Source organism: Heterodontus francisci, chromosome 17 (genome assembly GCF_036365525.1).
Source record: "Heterodontus francisci isolate sHetFra1 chromosome 17, sHetFra1.hap1, whole genome shotgun sequence".
Taxonomy (NCBI): domain Eukaryota; kingdom Metazoa; phylum Chordata; class Chondrichthyes; order Heterodontiformes; family Heterodontidae; genus Heterodontus; species Heterodontus francisci.
In genome coordinates, this window is record NC_090387.1 from 25,559,870 (window position 1) to 25,584,344 (window position 24,475).

The 24,475-nt window shown below is 42.9% G+C and overlaps 1 protein-coding gene across 1 annotated transcript in view; it reads right to left on the reverse strand.

Annotated features, from left to right (window-relative positions):
* Positions 1-24,475, reverse strand: part of cdh13 (cadherin 13, H-cadherin (heart)) — a 1,084,899-nt gene that overhangs the window by 694,209 nt on the left and 366,215 nt on the right. Inside the window, exon 4 of the mRNA XM_068049165.1 lies at positions 8,080-8,196. Coding sequence (XP_067905266.1) covers positions 8,080-8,196 — 117 coding nt within the window. The remainder of the gene's footprint in view (positions 1-8,079; positions 8,197-24,475) is intronic.

Here is a 24,475-nt window from a genome sequence, read left to right on the forward strand (position 1 = left end):
TCACCAATCTGCCTTCTGCAGATGCATTTGTCCATGACAGTATTGGTAGGAGTGATCACCTCAGAGTCCTTGTGGAGACAAAGTCCTGTCTTCACATTGAGAATACCCTCCATCGTGTTGTGTGGCACTACCATCATGCTAAATGGGATAGATTTAGAACAGATCTAACAATGCAAAACTGGGCATCCATAAGGCGCTGTGGGCCATCAGCAGCAACAGAATTGTACTCAACCACAATCTGTAACCTCATGGCCCGGCTTTACCACTTTACCCACTTTACCATTACCATCAAGCCGGGGACCAACCCTAGTTCAATGAAGAGTGCAGGAGGGCATGCCAGGAGCAGCACCAGGCATACCTCAAAATGAGGTGTCAACCTGGTGAAGCTACAACCCAGGACTATTTGGATGCCAAACAATGCAAGCAGCATGCGATAGACAGAGATAAGCAATCCCATAACCAACGGATCAGATCTAAGCTCTGCAGTCCTGTCACATCCAGTCGTGAATGCAAGAGGACAATTAAACAACTAACTGGAGGAGGTGGCTTCACAAATATCCCCAGCACATCAGTGCAAAAGATAAGGCTGAAGCATTTGCAACTTCAGCCAGAAGTGCCAAGTTGATGATCCATCTTGGCCTCCTGGTGAAGTCCCCAGCATCATTGATGCCAGTTTTCAGCCAATTCGATGCACTCCGTGTGATATCAAGAAACGACTGAAGGCACTGGATACTGCAAAGGCTATGGGCCCTGACAACATTCTGACAATAGTACTGAAGACCTGTGCTCCAGGTATGTCCTGTACACAAAAAACAGGACAAGTCCAATCCGGCCAATTACCACCCCATCAGCCTACTCTCAATCATCAGTAAAATGATGGAAAGTGTCGTGAACAGTACTATCAAGCAGCATTTGCTTAGCAATAACCTGCTCACTGACACTCAGTTTGGGTTCCGCCAGGGCCACTCAGCTCCAGACCTCATTCCAGCATTGGTTCAACATGGGCAAAAGAGTTGAACTCAAGAGGTGAGGTGAGAGTGACTGCCCTTGACGTCGAGGCAGCATTTGACCAAGTATGGCATCAAGGAGCCCAGCAAAACTGGAGTCAATGGGCATCAGGGGGAAAGCTCTCCACTGGTTGGAGTCATACCTAGCGCAAAGGTTGTGGTTGTTGGAAGTCAATCATCTCAGCTCCAGGACATCACTGCAGGAGTTCTTCAAGATAGTATCCTTGGCCCAAACATCTTCATCAGGCGGCTTCATCAATGGCCTTCCTTCAATCATAAGATCAGAAATAGGGATGTTTGCTGATGATTGCACAATGTTCGGCACCATTTGGGACTCCTCAAATACTGAAACAATCCGCGCAGAAATGCAGCAAGACCTGGACAATATCCAGGCTTGGGCTGATAAGTGGCAAATAACATTCGTGCCACACAAGTGCCAGGCAATGACCATCTCAAGCAAGAGAGAATCTAACCATCTCCCCTTGATATTCAATGGCATTATGATCACTGAATCCCCCACTATCAACATCCTGGGGGTACCATTGACCAGAAACTGAACTGGAGTAGCCTTATAAATACCGTGGCTACAAGAGCAGGTCAGAGGCAAGGAACCCTGCAGTGAGTAACTCACCTCCTGACTCCCCAAAGCCTGTCCATCATCTACAAAGCACAAGTGAGGAGAGTGATGGAATACTCTCCACTTGCCTGGATGGGTGCAGCTCCAACAACACTCAAGAAACTCAACACCATCCAGGACAAAGTAGCCCGCTTGATTGGCACCCCATCCACAAACATTCATTCCCTCCACCACCGATGCACAGTGGCAGCAGTGTGTACCATCTACAAGATGCACTGCAGCAACGCACCACGGCTCCATAGACAGCACCTTTCAAACCTATGAGCTCTACCAGCTAGAAGGACAAGGGCATGGAACACCACCACCTGCAAGTTCCCCACCAAGCCACACACCATCTTGACTTGGAACTATATCGCCGTTCCTTCACTGTCGCTGGGTCAAAATCCCAGAACTCCCTTCCTAACAGCACTGTGGGTGTACCTACCCCACATGGACTGCAGCGGTTTAGGAAGGCAGCTCACCATCACTTTCTCAAGGACAATTAGGGATGGGCAATAAATGCTGGCCTAGCCAGTGATGCCCACATCCCACGAACGAATAAAAAAATTGCTTCCTCTGACACAGGTGCTCAGACATCTGCAAGTATGTCATGTGAGACCTGTAGATGCACCCTGTTCTGTACTGCCAAATTTGCCTTGGGGACTGCTACTGCTGTTATCTGGGGGCTTCCACATGGACTGCACCTGCCTCTTGGTTTTGCCTCCGGCAGATATGGCACCTCACGGAACATGGATCAATGAAGACGGGGTATACCATCTCAATGTTGCAGTTAAACTCAGTTCCTTCAGTACTTCAAAGACACCTAATGAGGCAAAGAAAATGAGGATTGGTTCATGCATTCATGCATCACCTATATGGTGTGGCATGGCATTGCCTGTCTTAGCTTTCACTAAGAATGGGGCAGCATGACCTCATTCATATTGTTGCAGTTGCCTGGATTGGCCCACCTGTGACATTACCTTAAACCACCTACCATTTGTGGCCCCCACTCCACACAAAGGAGTCCTGGACTGCCATTGTTCCTTCACTCCCCCAAACATTCACAGGCGCAGAGTGGCACAAATGCATAGTTAAGACCCCTTTAATACCCTCCCCCACCCACTTCCATACACGAATGCAGAGTCGCGACCCCTTGAATACCCTCCTCCACCCACCTTTGTACACGAATGCAGGGTTGAGATGCCTTTAATAACCTCTTCCACTCACCTCCGTACATGAATGCAGTGTTGAGACCCCTTTAATACTCTCCCCTACCCACGTCCGTACATGAATGCAGAGTTAAGACCCATATCGCAACACTCCCTCACCCACCTTCACAGGCTCCAAGCACTGCCACCTCTGTTCTGCTGACTTTTATTGGTCGGGAACGTGAAGGCACGTGAGAGCATCTTATTCAGCTCAATATTCAAAACTGATTACCCACTTGCAGCAGGATGCAACATTTGGCATGGTAAGTACCTCTTTACATATTTAAATTGCGATCCCATCACCGAGCGGCAGGAGAGCCACCACAAGGCCTCACTGCCGCCGGCAGTATTGGGCCGGGCCCTCCTGGCGTCGGGGTGCTTGGCGGCCCTCTCCCAGAGGCATTTTCCAGCCCCCCCACCCCCGCATCCACGAACCCCGACATCAGGGGTCTGTAAAATTCAGCCCATAATAAAATTTATTGCTTTAAAAAATAAATCTCGCATTTGGTGCCATGTTGAGTTGTGTAGAAATAAGAGAAATACTCTCAGTTTGTAAGTACTAGAGTTCAGAGCATTTCTGGGCAATGAGTCAGGGTTTTGAGGCCTATGAGTTTGATAGTTTGGTGCTAGGGATCATTTGGTTAAGTCTCTAAACTCATCATCCTTGAATATTCTGAAGGAAAATTGTGCTCATTAAACCACAGGCAATCATTGTTTTACAAAATGAATGATTATTTGCTGGAATTTTAAATTAAATAACCCATGCCTGTCAAGGCCATAAATTCAGCACCAGCTTTTCAGAAGTACGAGTACAAGATTCTGCAGAATGTCAAAGAGGACAACATATCTCGAAGCTAATTGACTATGAATGCTAATTGACTGGGAACTCTGGTACATTTCTGCACCCCAACACTATCCGCCTACCCCCACTTCTATTAAAACAGCAGAGATTCAGACAAATGTATATCACAGAAATAGAATTCACTCTGCATCGAAAAATCTGAAATAAAAATAGAAATTGCAGGTAACACTCAGCAGGCCAAGCAGCATCTGTGGAGAAAGGAAGACAGGGTTAAAGGTTATCAATCTGAATCATTAATTCAACCTTCTCTCCACAGATTATTATCTGGCCTGAACGTTTCCAGCATTGCCTGTTATTATTTCACTCTGCATTAATCTTGCTTGAAAATGAATTATGGATTTATCTCTCTTTTCCACTAGACCATCAGCAAAAGCTGGCAGTTAGGCTCTTGTCATGAGTCACTTCTGTCATAGAGAAATATGCAATCTTCATTTGTAGCTAACCTTTCCATTTTTGAGATGTGGGATTCCTCTCTTGCTTGCAAACATTATAAATCCTGGGAGGGATGCACTTGTATTTTCTTTTTAAATGATCGTGATTTTCTATGAATACAGTGCTCTGGGAACTCTCTAAAAATCAATTATGCAATCAATCAACTCCCAATTTCATCTTGGAATTTTCTCTTCCTGAGCTCCTGTTGTTTCCATAACTGTGCTGCCTCCCATCTTCTACAATGGTATGGTGTGCAGGGTTTAGGTCAGCTGTGGACCAGGCTAGTAAAAATTGCCTAATGAGAATCTACTGTCATTGTTGTATGAAAACAAGTGCAGTGCATACGTTAAGCTGGTAAATTAAAAACATCCACTGGTACTTGAATCAGTCAGGAAGTGTAAATACTGTGAAAGTGCATTGCATTCCCATCATTATGAACCAAAGGGACTGCAATCTCATGTGTAAATGACTCCAAACAGCAATTCCAAGACAAAGCAACGACTGAGTGATAGATTCAGCACCACTACCTTTTGCAGTCATGCGATCATTTTCCACTTTTCAGCCTAACCAGAATAAACAATAAGTAAGCATAACATAGACAGTAGCATCAACACACAGCTCATAGTTTGAACACCAATCGCATGGCAGGCAAATTACTTTTGTTTTGCTACATATTATTTTAAATGCAGTATTCTTTGAAAAACAATAATTCAAAATCCATCTTGTAAAGTGAATTCTGCTCTTAAGTGCAGCATTTTGCAATCACTATGATTTGACCCCTTCTACGCTTTGTTTTGAAACTATTACCCAGGAAACCATAAAAAAAAGTGCCTAAAAATATCATGATGGCTTTTGTAGTGAATGGATTTGTAACTGCTGCACTGATCATTTCTAGCTTCTGCTACAATCATACTTTGATCTGATTAAACAGAAGTTATTATTTGAGACAGATTGCAGAAGAGAGAGCAGGTTTTCAATGGAGATGAAAATTAGGCAGTTTCTATAATGAGCAGTCAATCAACAGTTTTACGTGTGGGTGACAAGTTGAAAATCTACCTGATTATCATAGAATTAATCTGCTTTTGCTCCTATTGCAGTCAAAGACTTGAAAATAATAGATATCCCCTCACTTAATTGGTAAGACGACAACCCAGTGTGGAACCAAATGTTAGGATCTGTTGCTCCATATGGCTAAACTGCAATTTGTGCAGATTTAGGGGATTACAGGTAGGCAACAGCAAAGAATTGAGAATTGACCTCTGTCTCTTTGGGTTTGGAAAGGGGAAAATAGCCAAGGTGGCATCAGCTCCTGATCACTATCCTATGAGTCTGCTGGAAGGTGCAGTTCAGTGGACATCATGGTTTGGAGGGGAGATTTTGTCTGTGTATTATATGTAACAAGATCAGAAGCATATTCTTTATAAATGGGTTTACAATTTTGTTGCACAATGCCCACAAAGGAACTTTATCCCTTCCACAAGCTAAGGATTAGCCTAGGTAAAGATGCCCCTCTCACTTGAATCAACCTGCTGGTGCTGACTCTCTTGAGCCCACATTTGAAAATTTGCCCTTTGGGGTGCTAATCAAAAAGGTGAATTGAATTTATCAATATGCCTTTATATCAAAGGAGTTGGAACTTTAAAAAGTGAAAAAGTGATGCTTCAGTTGCACAGAACCATGGTCACAGCCTATCTAGAGTACGTTGTTCAGCTTTGGCCATGAAACCTCAGGAAATATATAATTTCCTTGGTGAGGGTAAAGCAAAGATTCACCAGAATGATACTAGGGCTTAAATTATGAAAACGGATTTCATAAATTTGACTTGTATTCTCCTGAATTTAGAAAGTTGAGGGGTGATCTAATTGAGGTGTTTAAAGTGATAAAGTGATTTGATAGGGTAAATGCAGGTAAATGGAGTTGAGGTACAGACCAGCCATGATGTAACTGAATGACAGAATAGGCTCAAGGTGCTGAATGGCTATTCTTAGTGCCTGTATCCGGATCTTAAACCCTCCTTAAAACCTATCACTTTAGCTTTTTTTTATACTTCCTAATTTCTCCTTCTTTGGCTCAATGCCTATTTTTTACTTTGTATCTCTGTGAAGTGCTTTGGGATGTTATCCTACATCGAAGGTGCTATATAAGTGCAAGGTGTTGTTAATTGGTTTGTAAACTGATCTATTTCAGCAAGTACTGAAGTATGTGTGCAGGTTTGAGAATGCATTTCTTTCTTCTAAAATCACATACCATCTGCTATGTAAATAAAATGCTGAATTAAGCAAATACATAACTTCAATTCAGCAGCAACATTTTCTCTATAATCATCATCCTTATGCAAAGCATGTATCAAGATCTCAAAAAGACTGAATGATAGCCCAAGCAGTGAATACGAGAAACAGCATGATTAATACTACAGAGTAAGCTTAATGCTTCGTAATTTGGGGAGATGAAATCTTGAAGGACATGTTTATGATTTTGCTGGAAGCAGCACTAATGGAAAATTTTCCTCCCTCATCAAGTATCCCAGAGTATTTACGAACTAAATAAATGCAGTACGAATGGAAACAAACTTGTGGTCAATACAATAAATCATGCAATCAGTGTGCCGAACTATAAAGCCCAATATGAACATTAATGAAGCTGAATTTTGAGGATTGTTGGGTACATTTGAGCTTTCAACAGCACTTGGTAAGTTCTGCATTGCAGATCATCCACCTGATACATACTCAGACTGATTTTCTTTTTTGTTGACTTCAATTGAGTGGGCTATATTGGAATATTCTGATGCTAGTAAGTCATACAACAAACTATCTGAGAGATTGACAGTTACAGGAATAGGAGTTTATTTACATGCATCTGACCTCAATGACTTCCACTTTCACTCTATAAGAGGTTCTGTACGAGTTCTGTTACATCACTTCCTGTGATGACACTCACAGACTATTTACTTATTCTGCCCAGTAACAACCGTATATTGCATTATACTGCATATATAACAGGCAGCTGGTCCTCCAGGCTGAGTCTACTGCCTGGTGCTGAAAATACAAATTCATCCCATTATATTACACTGGTGAGAATGCTTTTTTCAACATTTAATGCCTTGAAAATTATCAAATTGCTTATGTTTTTCATCAACATTATTTGAATTTTCAAGAATGCACCTGTTCCTACAGATGCAAATATCGTAGTTACTTGGTCCAAGATACGATCACCTATTAAAATCCCTTATGACCATTGTAGTTTTAGGAAAGATGGGGAGGGGGACGGGTGGGGGTGGTGGTGGGGGGGGGGGGGGGGGGTGGGTGGGAAGGGTGTCGAAATTTGACCTCAGTTTTCTCATTTTGTGGACGAAGATTAAGGTCCACCACTTAACAATATTTGTCACCAAATACATGCAACCTAAACACACAGGAAGTGTGTTGATTTGCCAGATTGGTTAGGGTGCTCCTTAGTCATCCCAGGCCCCTTCCTGAAACAAAAGTCAGACCCATTGCCTATGAAAATGACTGACCTAACTCCCACTTCAGACTCCTTTGCTAAACTCCATCACGTCTGAACACTGTACAGCCACTGCTCACCACGTTCTCGACCTCCTCCCCACCCCAGACTTACTATAAGGCCTGTGCCAGCATCAATGAAAGTGACTTTCATCTTTGTCAGACACTTGGTGTGGGACTAATGCTCCAGCATGCTACTTACTCCTTGATGATGCAAGAGGATCAATTTCCTGTGGTCCTTTTGCTTACCAGTTTCAGTATGGCAGTCCTTGCTGCTGAGTTGACTTTACGCACATATCAATTTCTGCCCCGTGCATTCAAACTTAATGATATGGTAATTTTCAATGTTTTGTGTAAACTTAGTCTGCTCTAAGATCGCTCAAGCTACCTGTTCACCGGATAGGTGGATAATTATAAATGAAAATCAGCAAAGTAAACCAACTGCCATAATTCTTACCCGTCCAATAACCTTCGGGAATGGTCCTCTTTGATTCTCAGGGAACGAAATAGGAGGAGCTATCAAAGATCTTTTACTTCTGTGGAGAATAGAGCTGTTTCCAATCCTCAGGGCCTCCTTTAGACAGAAAAGTCAAATATAAAAATGTTTTAATATGTATATATATGTCAAAAATTGTAAACACATCATCTTTTCTGTAAAACTGTATGACCAGAACTACTATCAGGTGCAGTGCAGTGGTACAGTGTGGCAGCTTAAATCATAAGTGCACAACAGTAAGTTTTCAAATAATAAGGAACATGAGAAAAAAGTGGAGGTGAATCAGCCAGTATTGTAGAACTCAACATATTAAATCAAATTAAGTTCCAACATTTTGCTAATACATTACACTAATTTTAACAGTTAAGCCAGGACATTTGTGTCTGTAAATAACAGGACATGCTGCCATGTCTAGCATTGAATTATATGGGTTATTTAATGAGTGCAAAAGGCTCATAATTCAGCAGTGACTGGGTATTAAATTAATTTGGCCTTTTATTTCAGTGAAGAATTTCTAATACACAAGTAACTCGACATCTGATGTTGGCAAAATGTAGCAGTCTCTTAACCCATTGTTGCATCTGAGAGATAACTACTGAATCACAAAGATACATTTTATTAACAAGTAAAACTACATTAAAATTAATGTTAACACGAAAACCATTAAGACTTTGGGGAGAAGCACTGAGGGTTTTTGAAAATATTTACAGAAGACTTTAGGGTCACAGGATCATTTCAGACCTCAGAGGGTGGTCGTCTCTGCCCTTTGCACTTGCACTTGTATACTGCCTTTTATGTCCTCAGGACATCCCAAAGTGCTTCCCAGCCAATAATGTACTTTTGAAGTGTAGCCACTGTTGTAATGTAGGGAACACAACACACAATTTGTGTGCAGCAAAATCTCACAAACAGCAATGAGATAAATCACAAGATATTAAGTTACAGTGATGTTTGCTAAGGGATAAATATTAGGCAAGTCACCAGGAGAACTCTCCTGTTCTTCTTCAAAAAGTGTCTTTTACATCCACTTGATGGTACAGACAGGGTCTTGACTAAATGTCAAAAATGAAAGATGACACCTCTGATAGTCTAACACTACCTTGGTACTGCCCTGTGGTGTCAGTCCAGATAATGTCCTTATACCTGACAGTGAAGCTTGGATTTACAGTCTTCTCAGTCTGCTGACTATTTGACAGTAGAACTACCTTTGCTAATAATGAAAACAATGCTTTCAATGACAAGTTGGTTTATTATTCATTTGTCCAATATCACAAGTACTGTGAATCTCCCAAGCAAAAAGAATGCAGCTGTCTTTGTATGTTAAAATTGCATTAATACATTTCTTTCAGCCTTTCTGCATGTAGTTGTTATGCCATTATGTTGTTAACCATGTAAAACATTATCACAGAGGACAGCAGTTTAAGGATGTGAAATAATATATGCAGTTATTTGTTAGATGTTGGTAATGACATGTTATTAGAGGTTTCGCAACATTGTAATTAGAACCTTTTACTTTAGTGTTAATTATTGCTTCTGCATTTGTGCCATTGTTATATTAAAAGGAAAAGGTTTTTGAAATTGGTGTAAATTTGTTGCAAAATGCGAAGTAGAAAACAGGGCTCACAATGGAATACTATTTTGATATGACAAAAATTTTCTTTTTTTTTTACTGTACACCAGGAAGAGTTAAATTTATGGCACCATAAAAGAACAATATTGAGAAAGTGTGGTAATCTAGGTTTTATAGAAAGATTCTCTGGTCTGATTGCATTTAAAGCATTGAGTGCAATTATTATTTTATCAATTAACAATCTTAGAAGTAATCATAGACTGATATTCTAACTTTGGCAAAGTCATTGATTTTAATGAAATAGAAAGTTTCGCCCATCACACTAGAAGTTATAATGATGGCTTTTTCTTCCAACGTTTGTAAAAAAAACACAATTGGAATGTACGAAATAAAAAAGAGAAAGCCTGAGTTTATTTTAAAAAAGGGTTTGAACTTAAGCAAGTGTGGAACATCAAGCCTGTATTAATTTCCTCAAGATTTCTCTAAGTAGAGGGTTAACATTGCTCAACAACTTTACCTAGATACTAAGTTTTGGTTGCTAAAGCATACCCATTTCATTTCCCATTTTAGCTAATGGACTCTTCATTGTGCAAGCAGGTTCAAGGTTCAAATACACATAAGCATACATTTATGTACAGTAAATTGCATCTTTCATTCCTTAACTCACACATCTAATTTGTTCAGATCCTTTTCAATGTTGTTGATCTCCCCATGTACTCATTACCTGGTCACAACACTTGGTGTCATTAGCAAATTTTAGAACAATACTAGAAGTACCATCCACACTTTATGAATAGGATAGGCAAAGGAAGAACAGATTCTACTTGCAAAATTCCACTCTTCACTACCCTCTGGGCAGGACTTTTTAAATTTATCCTAACCTCCTCCTTTCTTTTGCGAAGTCAGTTTTCAATCCAATCAGCTTTCCAAGAAGCAAATTCTTTAAAATGAATTTCTAGCAATTGAAGCTAGATTAGAAATGGGATTAAGCCACAGGAAACCTTGGAAAATGAAGGATAATTCATTAATACCAAAAGAAAGCTCATATAATTATAGGTTCCACTGTACAAAGAATGTAACACCACTGTTGTAAAGTACACGTTAGCTGAAATATTAACTTAGGGTAGGAATCAGGCAGGCAGGGACTGAGATGGATGGTAAACTGTTGTCATGCAGGCCTCCACCTGCCAAGAATGAGGCATATTAATTTAACCACATGGACATTAAATTTCAAATTGTTGCTGGGAAGAAGAGAAGGCCTGATACAAGGGGTTGCCACGCCCATGGCTGGAAAGACATTTTTGCATATTAACAGACAGTATTTGTAGACCCACCCAATACACAAAGCCAGAAGTGGTTAGACCAGTCATGTGACTACCCTGCTAGCCAACTTGGGGAGTTTTAAATTGTAGAGACAGTGTTTGAACTAGCAGAAAGGTATTTGCTCCTGAACTGAGGCAGACCTCCTCTCCTGTCTGCTCCCATCTCTTTCCCATGGAACTCCAAAACCCCCTGAAGACACATGAGCCCAAGAGAGAAAAGTCTCCTACAGTGAATAAGGTTTAAGAAGACTGTTGGGCCCCAACGAAAAGCAAGATATACCTACAATCAAGGACTACAACGAGCTCAAAGCATAGCAACAAAAAAATCCCTTTTCAGAGATTGCCTCAATCTTTTCCACTTTATTTTTCTTCTGCTCTTTTTGTCCCTACCTGCATGTGTGTATCGCATATGCATGCTAGCGTGGGCGCGTCGTGTATCCGTAGGTGATAACCGAATTAGAGTTTAAGTTTAATAAAATTTCACCTTTCTTCTTTAAACCTAAGAAAGCCTGTTTGTACTCATTTCTTTATCTTATAATTGGAAAGCAGTGAACAAGGATTCACCAAGGGGGAGCTAAATACAGTGTGTTTAAAAATAAAAGCCTGCTGCATTAAGACCAGGTGAAAGCTGAAAGGGAAATCTGGACCTCTTTCTCACCTGGCCATAACACTGTCCTGACCTCACGAACATGATGCACTGGCAACTTCAATGTCTGGACCTCATCTGCATGTCACCAGTCAGTTGCGCACGTGAAACTGACGGGAAGTGAAAGCTGGCAAGCAGCAAGATGCCATTGCTGGGACCCAAAGGAGTGCATTCAGGCAAGAAGGGGGTTTCTGGAGAACATTGTGATCAGTGAGGGCTTTGGGGAGGGGTTATGTGGAACAGGGTAGACCTAAGGAACAATTTTTGCTTCATTCACCTGGTGGGAAACTGATGGGATTGGGTACTGCGCTGGTTTTGTACCTCACCCAATTTTACTCTCAGGCAGGGGAGTTAGGTTAAAATTGCCCCCCATAACTTTCTGGGTTGGGCCCAGAGGAGCACTTTTGGTTTTCCTAGCCCCATAAGGAAAGTAAAATAAAAGTTTAAAAACTTTGTGCAACTTCTTTCTCCGACTATTACTCCCGTTATGTTCACCTAGCACGAAAGCTGCAATGGCTTCCTGACACAGGTATTCTTTAAAATAGGAGTCAGGCCCAAATGCTGTCACTGGAGTCTGATCTGCATAGTCAAAGAACAGTATTGGTTTCCTGCGGCATCTTTCCTGTTTGCTCAAAAGAGCAGGCTAAAATTGAAGACGGCTTGAAGGGAGCAGGATATTGGCATGCAAGCCTCCTGGATGATTCCTGCCCCTATTATTTATAGCAGAAATGAAGATTATGGTTATATTTGCTTGCTGTTGCACTGGCTAGCCCTCAGTTACCTAGGAATGACTGGGACAGATAAAAGCTTACGTGCATTGCTCATTCAGCTCAGATGATAAGGGTCTTGCTAGTAATCGTCAATAAATCCAAGTACTTAGGTTGCTTCATTTGAAACAGTTTCAAAATTAAGATCCATCAAAACTTTCAAGTGTTGCTTGGATTTCTCCACAGTTGGTGAAACTAATTTGAAAAGATGTTGACTAACAATTTTAAAATGCAATGTTTTAACTTCCAATAGAGCAACCATTTTTGTGTGCTCAAATGAGATTTACTGTTAGCTCAGCTGCTGTAATTATTTGGCTCTACTGATGTGTGTTAATCCTACGAGACAGGAGGTACTTAGTGTCAAAATCATAATTTGTTTTTCGTCACTAAGGGTATTAAGGCACTAGTGTACTTTAATTTGGTGTTATTGATGGCAGATTTGCTAATTCTGTTATTTTAGCGCTAACAAATAAATTAAAGAAAATGTGCCGTGACATTTCTGTTGCATGGCACCAAGGTGAATTTTTTTGGTAGAATTACTGCTGTTCGCTTGCATCTGAACTGCCTTTCGAACATTATTCTCTGACAGTCATTGTATCCACTGTCACGTGTGCTAATATACCTGTGTAATGGGGCATCTGTTGAAATACCTGTGACGAATTGTTACAGTACCCAAAAATCTTGGAATAAGGCATCCTACATCTCTTGCTAATTGGTATGTCTTTTGTTTGTAAAGTAATTACACATCCTTGCAATGATCAGTAGATTCTACAACTTGAGCCATATATGAAGCATGTATATGGCTTTAATAGTTCACTTAGTGCTGCTCTGGAAGTTTTTATATCAATGCTAGTATTCAATATGAAGTCAAATCAGTATTAATTTTTTTACGTAACACAGGTACAATAAGGGTCAGCAATCAAAACTATTACAACAATTTTGAATATGACAATTCTTTTACAAATTGCTCTTTTTCAAACTCGTGCCCCACTATAAGGACAATTAATTACTTTTATGTGGAAGACTTTTACTGTGGAAGAGCCTGTCACTCCAGAATTGGCCTTTATAGCCACTCCAGGCGCTGCTTCACAAACCACTGACCACCTCCAGGCGCGTATCCATTGTCTCTCGAGATAAGGAGGCCCAAAAGAGAAGAATTACTTTTATTAAAAAAACACATTTTTTGCACTTAATTTCCTCTATGAACCTGGAATCTTTTCAATTATTCCCCCTTACAGTTTGTCAGTAATAATACAAGTCAAGGCAGAATGTGTAAATAATAGAATTTGCAGAATCATTTGAGAAAATCCATTCTATAATGAAAAGCATTACATTCAAACACAGACCAATTAATACTATTTTCTGATAACTATTTAATTTCCAGTTAGAGCCTTGGGTTTTTTAATTCATTCGTGGGATGTTGGTGTCACTGGCAAGGCCAGCATTTAATGCCCATCCCTAATTGCCCTTGAATTGAGTGGCCTGCTAGGCCATTTCAGAGGGTATTTAAAAGTCAATCACATTGCTGTGGGTCTGGAGTCACATGAAGGCCAGACAGGTAAGGACAGCAGATTTCCATCCGTAAAGGATATTAGTGAACGAGATGGGTTTTTACAACAATCTACAATGGTTTCATGGTTTTCATTAGACTAGTTTTTAAGTCCAGATTTATTAATCTGCCATGATGGAAATCGAACCCATGTCCCCAGAGCATTAGCTTGGGCCTCTGGAATACTAGTCTACCACTACACCACTGCCTCCCCGAAGGAAATGTTTACCTCTCCCCACTTAATTTGACTGATGAGGCAAGCCAACACTAATAATATTAACTTGTACATGAGAAGTTTGTCAATGAAATGTACAATTGACAGTTGGGCTAACTGACCCAAAGAAATGGATCATGGATAAGCAGGGAGTAAGATTTCAAAATCCAACCATCTAGCCTTTGACCTTCCATTCACCATGAGCTAATGATCTTCTCAACCACACCCTCACCTCCACCTTTGATGCCCTAGTCCCCATTAAAACAATTACTCTCTCTCAACCTGGCCATTCCCCTGGTATGGCCCTCATCTTCGCTCCCTTAAATCCAAGGGGTGCAGACTTGAGCAGTTATGGTGAACAACAGGTTTAGTCATTCATTACCAGATCTGGCTGGACCACATAAAGCACCATTGGCTCCTGCCGTCCTCTGCCAAAGATGCTTGCTATTCCAGAATCCGGGAGTACAAAGATAACCCCCTCCCCTCCAACCGGCTTCTTTTCTCAACTGCAAATAGTCTTCTGAAACCCCTCTCCCTGTCTCCTCCACCCGCACTTCCAGCAAGTGGGAAGAGCACATGGACATCTTTGTCACTAAGATTGAGATCATCTGAGCAGCTGTCTCTGCAGCTCCCTTCCCTTCCCTTCCACTCGCCCACGAGGCCAAACCCCCACTAAGGTCCCCCCCTGCCCTAGCCCTGAACCCACATCTTTCTCTACTTTCTCTCCTATCGTCCCTCACATACCCTCTCTGAGCTCATCTTACCCATGGGTACCACCTCCTGCACCCTCAACCCTATTCCCATTAAATTGCTGACAACTCAAATTTCCTTCCAGGCTCCCATGTTATCTGATATTGTTAATGGTTCCATCTCTTCAGTGCTGAGCCCTCTCCTTTAAATCTGCCATCATCACCCCACTCCTCAAAAAATTAGCCCTTGACCTCTCCATCCTTGTAAACCATCACCCCATCTTCAACTTCCCCTTCCCCTCCAAAGTCTTTGAACATGTTGTCACCTCCCAAATCCATGCCCATCTTTCTTCGGACTCCATGTTTGAACCTGTTTGAATCTTTCCAATCAGGTTTTTACCCCTGCCATGGTACCGAAATGGCTCTCAGTTATAAATTACATCCGATATGACTGTAACAATGTTAAACTATCATTCCTTGTCCTTCTCACCCTGTCTGCAGCCTTTGACATGGTTGACCATGCCATTGTCCTCTAACGCTGATCCAGCTGTGTGGGACTATCCTTTCCTGTCTCCATTCTTATCTGTTCAGTCGTAATGCCTCCCCTTCCCACTCCTGCACCATTAACTCTGGTGTCGCCCAAGGAACTATCCTTGGTCCCCTCCTATTCCTCAGTTACCTACTGCTCCTCAGCAACATCATCCAAAAACACAGTGTCAGTTTCCACATTTAAATTGATGACACACCGCTCTAACCACCATCACCTCTCCTGATCCCTCCACTGTCTCTAAGCTGTCACACTGCTTTGTCCGATATACAGTACTGGACGAGCAGAATTTTCCTCCAACTAAATATTGAGAAGTCTGAAAACATTGTCTTTGGTCCCTACCACAAACTGTGTTTCCTAGCGTCTGATTCTATCATTCTCCCTGGCAACTGCCTGAGGCTGAACCAAACTGTTCACAGTCTTGGTGCCGTATTTGACCCTGAGATGAGCTGCAGACCACACATCTGTGCCATCAGTAAGACTGTCTGTTTATTTCCACCTCTGTATCATCTGACTTTGCCCCTGCCTCAGCTCATCTGCTGCTAAAACACTCATCAATGCCTTTGTTACCTCTAGACTTGTAATTTCCAATACACTCCTGACGTATTTCCCATTTCCTACCCTCGCTAAACATGAGGTCATCCAAAACTCAACTGTGTTAATTGTATATTAATTGAATTGTATTCAGGTGGTGTGCTTTAACTGGAATTTCACTTGTGCTCCTCTATGTAGAAGGCTGAAACCGTGATGGTTGGGTTTTGAAGGTGTAGGTGTGTAATGTGTGTCTCTGTAAATAAAAGTGGAGAAGTGTGTAAAGATTAGGCTCCAGTTCTATCCTTCACCACCAGACTATCTAGAATAGAACACACTGTCGGTGACTTGCACCAAGTCTCATCGACCCATCACGCTTGTGCTCACTGACCTGCAAATTAAGCAATGACCCAATTTTAAAACTCTCTTCCTCATTTACAAATCCCTTCATGGCTTCACTCCCCCAGCCCTTCAAGCTTCTGAGATATCTGGGTTCCTCCAATTCGGACCTCTTGAGCATCCCTGATTTTAATCTCTTCACCACTGGCAGCTGTGCCTTTAGCTGCCAAGGTCCTTAGCTCTGGAATTCCCGCCCTGAACCTCTCAGCCTCAGTGTCAAATTTCTTTTGATAACACTTCTGAACGACACTTGGGGACATTTTGCTATGTTAAAGGTGCTATATAAATATAAGTTGTTGTTATATGCACCCGTAATATCCAACACAGGAAATTCCAATCTAAACCGAGGACCATCAGGGAAAGAACTTCTGGATAGGGAGGGAGGGAAAGAAAATCATATTTCTTTGAAACCAGTTGGAGAGCATAATTGGCATAGATCCTGAGGAAGTAACCTGCTCAAACTTGATATAGCATGTGACAAAGTCAGTGCCTAAAACAAATTAAGTTATATTAAAATGGGGAGGGAATAAATAACTGAAATAACACCATAAATGGACACTTGCTATTTGTTCCGATTCAATCTGAATCAATCTAAACTAGATTACGAACAAATTATTTTAGCAGCTAAGGTAGCTATTCTTTTTTATTTGGTTTCCTATTTTATGTACCAGTAACAAATATGACCGGATCACCTTTATGTAAAATATTTGGAATTAAAATATTTGTGGATTGGAAAGGAAAGGTAAAAAGAAAAGACAGAAGTTCTCATGGTGGAATAAAAATGCAGAGTTCAAATTGCAAATTACTAATATGAAGGTTAAAAACTGGTGGCAACATGAACACACTTTGCAATGTGATGTCAAGGGAAGGCAACATATTTAAAAACAGCCAATTGGTGGTCACAGCTCCAGAGACCCGGGTTCGATTCTGGGTACTGCCTGTGCGGAGTTTGCAAGTTCTCCCTGTGTCTGCGTGGGTTTCCGGGCATTTAAGTGGTCATTGGATAGACATATGGATGAAAATGGAATAGTGTAGGTCAGATGGTTTCACAGGTCGGCGCAACATCGAGGGCCGAAAGGCCTGTACTGCGCTGTAATATTCGAATTCTAATTCTAATTCTAATACTCCGGTTTCCTCCCACATGCCAAAGACTTGCAGGTTGGTAGGTAAATTGGCCATTATAAATTGCCCCTAGTATAGGTAGGTGGTCGGGAAATATATAGGGACAGGTGGGGATGTGGTAGGAATATGGGATTAGTGTAGGATTAGTATAAATGGGTGGTTGATGGTCGGCACAGACTCGGTGGGCCGAAGAGCCTGTTTCAGTGCTGTATCTCTAAAACTAAACTAAAAACTAAAACAGAAAATAAAATGAGAGTTTAGTGTTTATTTTGAGAGACTTCATCCCTGACAGAACCTTGTTAACAGAAGGTGGAAATTGGGAGATAGAGCTAGAACACTATAGAGCTGATTCTGCAACTCTTACTCCCATCTATTACAACATTACTCTGCACTAGGTCCTCAACAGCAACTTACATTAATCATAAAAAATGGGCCCAAAGTTCTTGCAAAATTGCCCCTCATGGGGAGAATTCCTAATTTAGGAAAAATTATTTCCACTGCCAAAAGTTTCACTTTAGGTTCTGACACAATGCAAATGGGTCTTACAAAGTTATTTTTGAATCTGAACTGATCCAAGTATGGACAATTTAGATTTGATTTAAACTCAAGACAGCAGGTCTACCTGTTCAATGTATAATAAACCAATAAACATAGTATCAGATACTTACTAAAATTGTCTATGAAAACTTTAACAACTGGGAGGTTAGAATCCAAGTTCACATGTAATCCAGTGAACTTTGGATCACATATCTGCCAACTAATTCAATATTACAAGAAGAAATTTGTTCCCAATTTGTTTCTGATTTGGCTTGGATGCCCTGTAAATTGAAAATCTTAACCTTCCACAGAAAATCCAAGCCGAAACTCCTTAACAGATCTGGGTTATCCTGAATTTTTGGTCTGAATTTCTACTTGTCACTAACAACAATTATATATTGAACACATTATAAAAACTTATATTTACATAGTTTACAGCACCATTAATGTAATAAAATGTCCCAAGGTGTTTCACAGAGGCATTAGAAAACAAAATATGACAGCAAATCACATTAGCAGGAGATATGTCAGATGCCTAAAATCATGGTAAAACAAGTAGGTTTTAAGGAGCGTCTTAAAGGAGGAAAAAGAGGTGGAGAGGCAGAAAGGTTTAGGGAGGGTATTCCAGATCTAAGGGCCTAGGCAGCTGAAGGCACGACCACCAATAGTGGAATAATTAAAATTGGGGTTGCTCAAGAGGCCAGAATTAGAGGAGCGCAGATGCTTTGGAAGGTTGCAGAGCTGGAGGAGATTACAGAGGTAGGGAGGGGTGGGGCCATGGAGGGATTTTAAAACAAGGATGAGAATTTTAAAGTCAAGGCGTTGTTAACTGGGAGTCAAGGTAGGTCAGCGAGTGCAGGGCTGCTGGCTAAATGAGACTTGGTGCAAGTTAGGACACAAGCAGCAGAGATTTGGAGGATGTCAAGTTTATGGAGGGTAGAATGTGGGAGGCTGGTCAGTAGTATATGAGAGAAGTGAAGTCTAAAGTTAACAAAGACATGTATGAGGGTTTCAGCAATAGATGAGCTGAGGCATGGTGATGTTACAAATATGGAATTGGTGATCTTAGTATGTGGTCATCTTGGAATCAAATATAATGCCAAGGTTCGAACAGTCAGGTTCAGCTTCAGTCAGTTGCCAGGGAGAGGGCTGAAGTTGGTGCCTATGGAGTTCAGTTTGTGGTGAGGACCTAAGACAATGGCTTCAGTCTTCACAGAATCACAGAATCACAGAATAATACAGTGCAGAAGAGGCCCTTCGGCCCATCGAGTCTGCATCGATGCATTAAAGACACCTGACCTGTCTACCTAATCCCATTTGCCAGCACTTGGCCCATAGCCTTGAATGTTATGACGTGCCAAGTGCTCATCCAGGTACTTTTTAAAGGATGTGAGGCAACCTGCCTCTACCACCCTCCCAGGCAGCGCATTACAGACCGTCACCACCCTCTGGGTAAAAAAGTTCTTCCTCAAATCCCCCTTGAACCTCCCTCCCCTCACCTTAAACTAGTGTTCCCTAGTAACTGACCCTTCAACTAAGGGGAACAGCTGCTCCCTATCCACCCTGTCCATGCCCCTCATAATCTTGTACACCTCGATCAGGTCACCCCTCAGTCCTCTCTGCTCCAGTGAAAACAACCGAAGCCAATCCAACCTCTCTTCATAGCTGAAATGTTCCATCCCAGGCAACATCCTGGTGAATCGCATCTGCACTCCCTCCAATGCAATCACATCCTTCCTATAATGTGGCGACCAGAATTGCACACAGTACTCTAGCTGTGGCCTTACCAAAGTTCTGCACAACTCCAACATGACCTCCCTGCTTTTGTAATCTATGCCTCGATTGATAAAGGCAAGTGTCCCATATGCCTTTTTCACCAACCTATTAACCTGCCCTTCTGCCTTCAGAGATCTAAGGACAAACACGCCAAGGTCCCTTTGTTCCTCAGAACGTCCCAGTGTCAGGCCATTCATTGAATACTTCCCTGTCACATTACTCCTTCCAAAGTGTATCACCTCACACTTTTCAGCGTTAAATTCCATCTGCCACTTTTCTGCCCATTTGACCATCCCGTCTATATCTTCCTGTAACCTAAGACACTCCACCTCACTGTTAACCACTCGGCCAATCTTTGTGTCATCCGCCAACTTACTGATCCTACCCCCCACATAGTCATCTATGTCATTTATATAAATGACAAACAATAGGGTGACACAGTGGCGCAGTGGTTAGCACCGCAGCCTCACAGCTCCAGCAACCCGGGTTCAATTCTGGATTCTGCCTGTGTGGAGTTTGCAAGTTCTCCCGGTGTCTGCGTGGGTTTTCTCCGGGTGCTCCGGTTTCCTCCCACAAGCCAAAAGACTTGCAGGTTGGTAGGTAAATTGGCCATTATAAATTGCCCCTAGTATAGGTAGGTGGTAGGGAAATGTGGGGATGTGGTAGGAATATGGGATTAGTGTAGGATTAGTATAAATGGGTGGTTGATGGTTGGCACAGACTCGGTGGGCCGAAGGGCCTGTTTCAGTGCTGTATCTCTAAAACTAAAACTAAAAAAAATAGGGGACCCAGCACAGATCCCTGTGGTACGCCACTGGACACTGGCTTCCAGTCCCTAAAACAGCCGTCTGTCATCACTCTCTGTCTCCCACAGCTAAGCCAATTTTGAATCCACCTTATCAAGTTACCCTGTATCCCATGTGCATTTGCTTTCTTGATAAGACTCCCATGTGGGACCTTGTCAAAGGCTTTGCTGAAATCCATGTAAACTGCATCAACTGCACTACCCTCATCTACACACCTGGACACATGCTCAAAAAATTCAATCAAATTTGTTAGGCATGACCTCCCTCTGACAAAGCTATGCTGACTATTCCTAATCAAATTTTGCCTTTCCAAGTGGAGATAGATTCTCTCCTTCAGAATTTTCTCCAATAGTTTCCCTACCACTGATGTGAGACTCACTGGTCTGTAGTTCCCTGGCTTATCTCTACAACCTTTCTTAAATAGTGGGACCACATTAGCTGTTCTCCAGTCCTCTGGCACCTCCCCGATGGCCAGAGAGGAATTAAAAATTAGGGTCAGAGACCCTGCAATCTCCACCCTCGCATTCCAGAGCATCCTGGGATACAAATCGTCTGGACCCGGAGATTTGTCCACTTTTAAGCCTGCCAAAACCTCCAATACCTTGTCACTCCCTATGACAATTTGCTCAAGCACCTCACAGTCTCTCTCTCTAATTTCCATATCTACATCCTCATTCTCTTGTGTGAAGACAGATGTGAAGTATTCATTCAACACCCTACCAATGTCCTCTGGCTCCACCCACAAATTTCCCCCTTGGTCCCTAATGGGTCCTACTCTTTCCCTGGTTATCTTCTTCCCATTGATATACTTATAGAATACCTTGGGATTTTCCCTACTTTTACCAGCCAGAGCTTTCTCATATCCCCTCTTTGCTCTCCTAATTGCTTTCTTAAGCTCCATCCTACACTTTCTGTACTGCACTAATGCTTCCATTGATTTGCTCTCCTTGTATTTGCTAAAAGCCTCTCTTTTCCTTCTCATCATACCCTGAATGTTTCTGGCATCCATGGTTCTCTGGGCTTGTTGCTCCTACCTATTACCCAAGAGGGAACATGTTGGACCTGTATCCTCCCCATTTCCTTTTTGAATGCCCCCCACTGCTCTTCTGTAGATTTCCCAACAAGTAACTCTTTCCAGTCTCCCTTGGCCAGATCCTGCCTTATTTTACTAAAATTCGCTCTCCCCCAATCCAAAACCTTTTTTGGCAACTTGTCTATTTCTTTCTCCATAACAAGCTCAAATTGTACCACAAATATGCACACACTGGACCTCTCTCTCCAGCAGCACCGTCTTACCTTATCTCAAATCTGTTCTACTCCGCAGTTTCATCTCATCTTACGTCTCATCCGACGCATTAACAAAAAACTTTTTTTCTTCCTTTCAGGTGTTAAGGAACGCAAGCTCCAGCAGCTGATGGGGACTAATGCCCCTCCAGATCCTCCTTCCGCTTCACTTCCCTCTGACCCCACCCCTTCTGATCTGACCCCTTGCCGTGTATTCACTATACCCTCTGACCTCCCCCTCTCTGATGCTGAGCGTTCTGTACTCAGCAAAGGTCTTAGTTTTATCCCCTTACGCCCCCACCTCAATGAATTTCGCGCTCGGCATGACGTTGAGCTCTTCTTCCGTCGCCTCCGCCTCCGGGCTCACTTCTTCGACCAGGAGTCCTCCCCCCGACCAGCAGACCCATTCACCCGCCTCCAGCATTCTCCCTCTACCTGGACCCCTCCCCCTGGCCTCTTACCCGCTCTTGATCTTTTCATTGAAAACTGTCGGCGGGACATTGGTCGTCTCAATTTCTCTGCCCCCCTCACTCACTCTAACCTGTCCCCCTCTGAACTTGAGGCACTCCGTTCTCTCAGGTCTAACCCCGACATGGTCATCAAACCTGCAGACAAGGGTGGTGCTGTTGTTGTATGGCGTACCGACCTCTACCTTGCAGAAGCTCAATGCCAACTCACAGACACCTCTTCCTACCTCCCTCTGGATCATGACCCCACCACCGAACATCAAGCCACCGTCCAAAGGACTGTCACTGACCTCATCTCCTCTGGAGATCTTCCCTCGACAGCTTCCAACCTCATAGTCCCGCAACCCCGGACAGCACGCTTCTACCTCCTTCCCAAAATCCACAAACGGGACTGTCCCGGCAGACCCATTGTGTCAGCTTGCTCCTGCCCCACTGAACTTATTTCTTCCTATCTAGACTCTATCTTTTCTCCACTGGTCCAGTCTCTTCCCACCTACATCCGTGACTCTTCTGACGCCCTACGTCATTTTGACAATTTCCTGTTTCCTGGTCCCAACCGCCTCCTCTTCACTATGGACGTCCAATCGCTCTACACCTCCATCCCCCACCAGGATGGTTTGAGGGCTCTCCGCTTCTTCCTGGAACAGAGGCCCAACCAGTCCCCATCCACCAACACCCTCCTCCGCCTGGCTGAACTTGTTCTCACATTGAACAACTTCTCCTTCAACTCCATGCATTTCCTTCAAGTAAAAGGTGTCGCTATGGGTACCCGCATGGGTCCTAGTTATGCCTGTCTTTTTGTGGGATATGTCGAGCATTCTTTGTTCCAGTCCTACTCAGGCCCCCTCCCCCAACTCTTTTTCCGGTACATTGATGACTGTATCGGTGCCGTTTCCTGCTCCCACCCCGAACTAGAAAACTTTATCAACTTTGCTTCCAATTTCCACCCTTCTCTCACCTTTACATGGTCCATCTCTGACACTTCCCTTCCCTTCCTCGACTTCTCTGTCTCCATCTCTGGGGATAGGTTGTCTACCAATATCCATTATAAGCCCACTGACTCCCACAGCTACCTCGACTACACTTCTTCACACCCTACCTCCTGTAAGGACTCCATTCCATTCTCCCAGTTTCTCCGTCTCCGACGCATCTGCTCTGATGATGCTACCTTCCATGACGGTGCTTCTGATATGACCTCCTTTTTCCTCAACCGAGGATTTCCCCCCACTGTGGTTGACAGGGCCCTCAACCGTGTCCGACCCATTCCCCGCACCTCTACCCTCACCTCTTCCCCTCCATCCCAGAACCGTGACACGGTTCCCCTTGTCCTCACTTTTCATCCCACCAGCCTCCATATCCAAAGGATCATCCTCCGCCATTTTCGCCACCTCCAGCGTGATGCCACTACCAGTCGCATCTTCCCCTCCCTTCCCCTGTCAGCATTCCGAAGGGATCGTTCCCTCCGCGACACCCTGGTCCACTCCTCCATTACCCCCACCACCTCGTCCCCGTCCCAGGGCACCTTCCCTTGCAATCGCAGGAGATGTAATACCTGTCCATTTACCTCCTCTCTCCTCACTATCCCAGGCCCCAAACACTCCTTTCAGGTGAAGCAGCGATTTACTTGTACTTCTTTCAATGTAGTATACTGTATTCGCTGCTCACAGTGTGGTCTCCTCTACATTGGGGAGACCAAGCGCAGACTGGGTGACCGCTTTGCGGAACATCTCCGCTCAGTCCGCAAGCAGGACCCTGAGCTTCCGGTTGCTTGCCATTTCAACACTCCCCCCTGCTCTCATGCTCACATCTCTGTCCTGGGATTGCTGCAGTGTTCCAGTGAACATCAACGCAAGCTCGAGGAACAGCATCTCATCTACCGATTAGGCACACTACAGCCTGCCGGACTGAACATTGAGTTAAATAATTTCAGAGCATGACAGCCCCCCACTTTACTTTCATTTTTAGTCATTTTTAGTTATTTTTCTTCCTTTTTTTTTACATTCCTTTTTACATTTTTTACAATCTTTTTTTGCATTTATTTCATTTCATCTTAGTTTGTTCAGTTTGCTTACCCACTGTTTTTTTCAGGTTGTTTTTTTTCAGGTTTGCACTTGCTGCTGTTCAATATTCA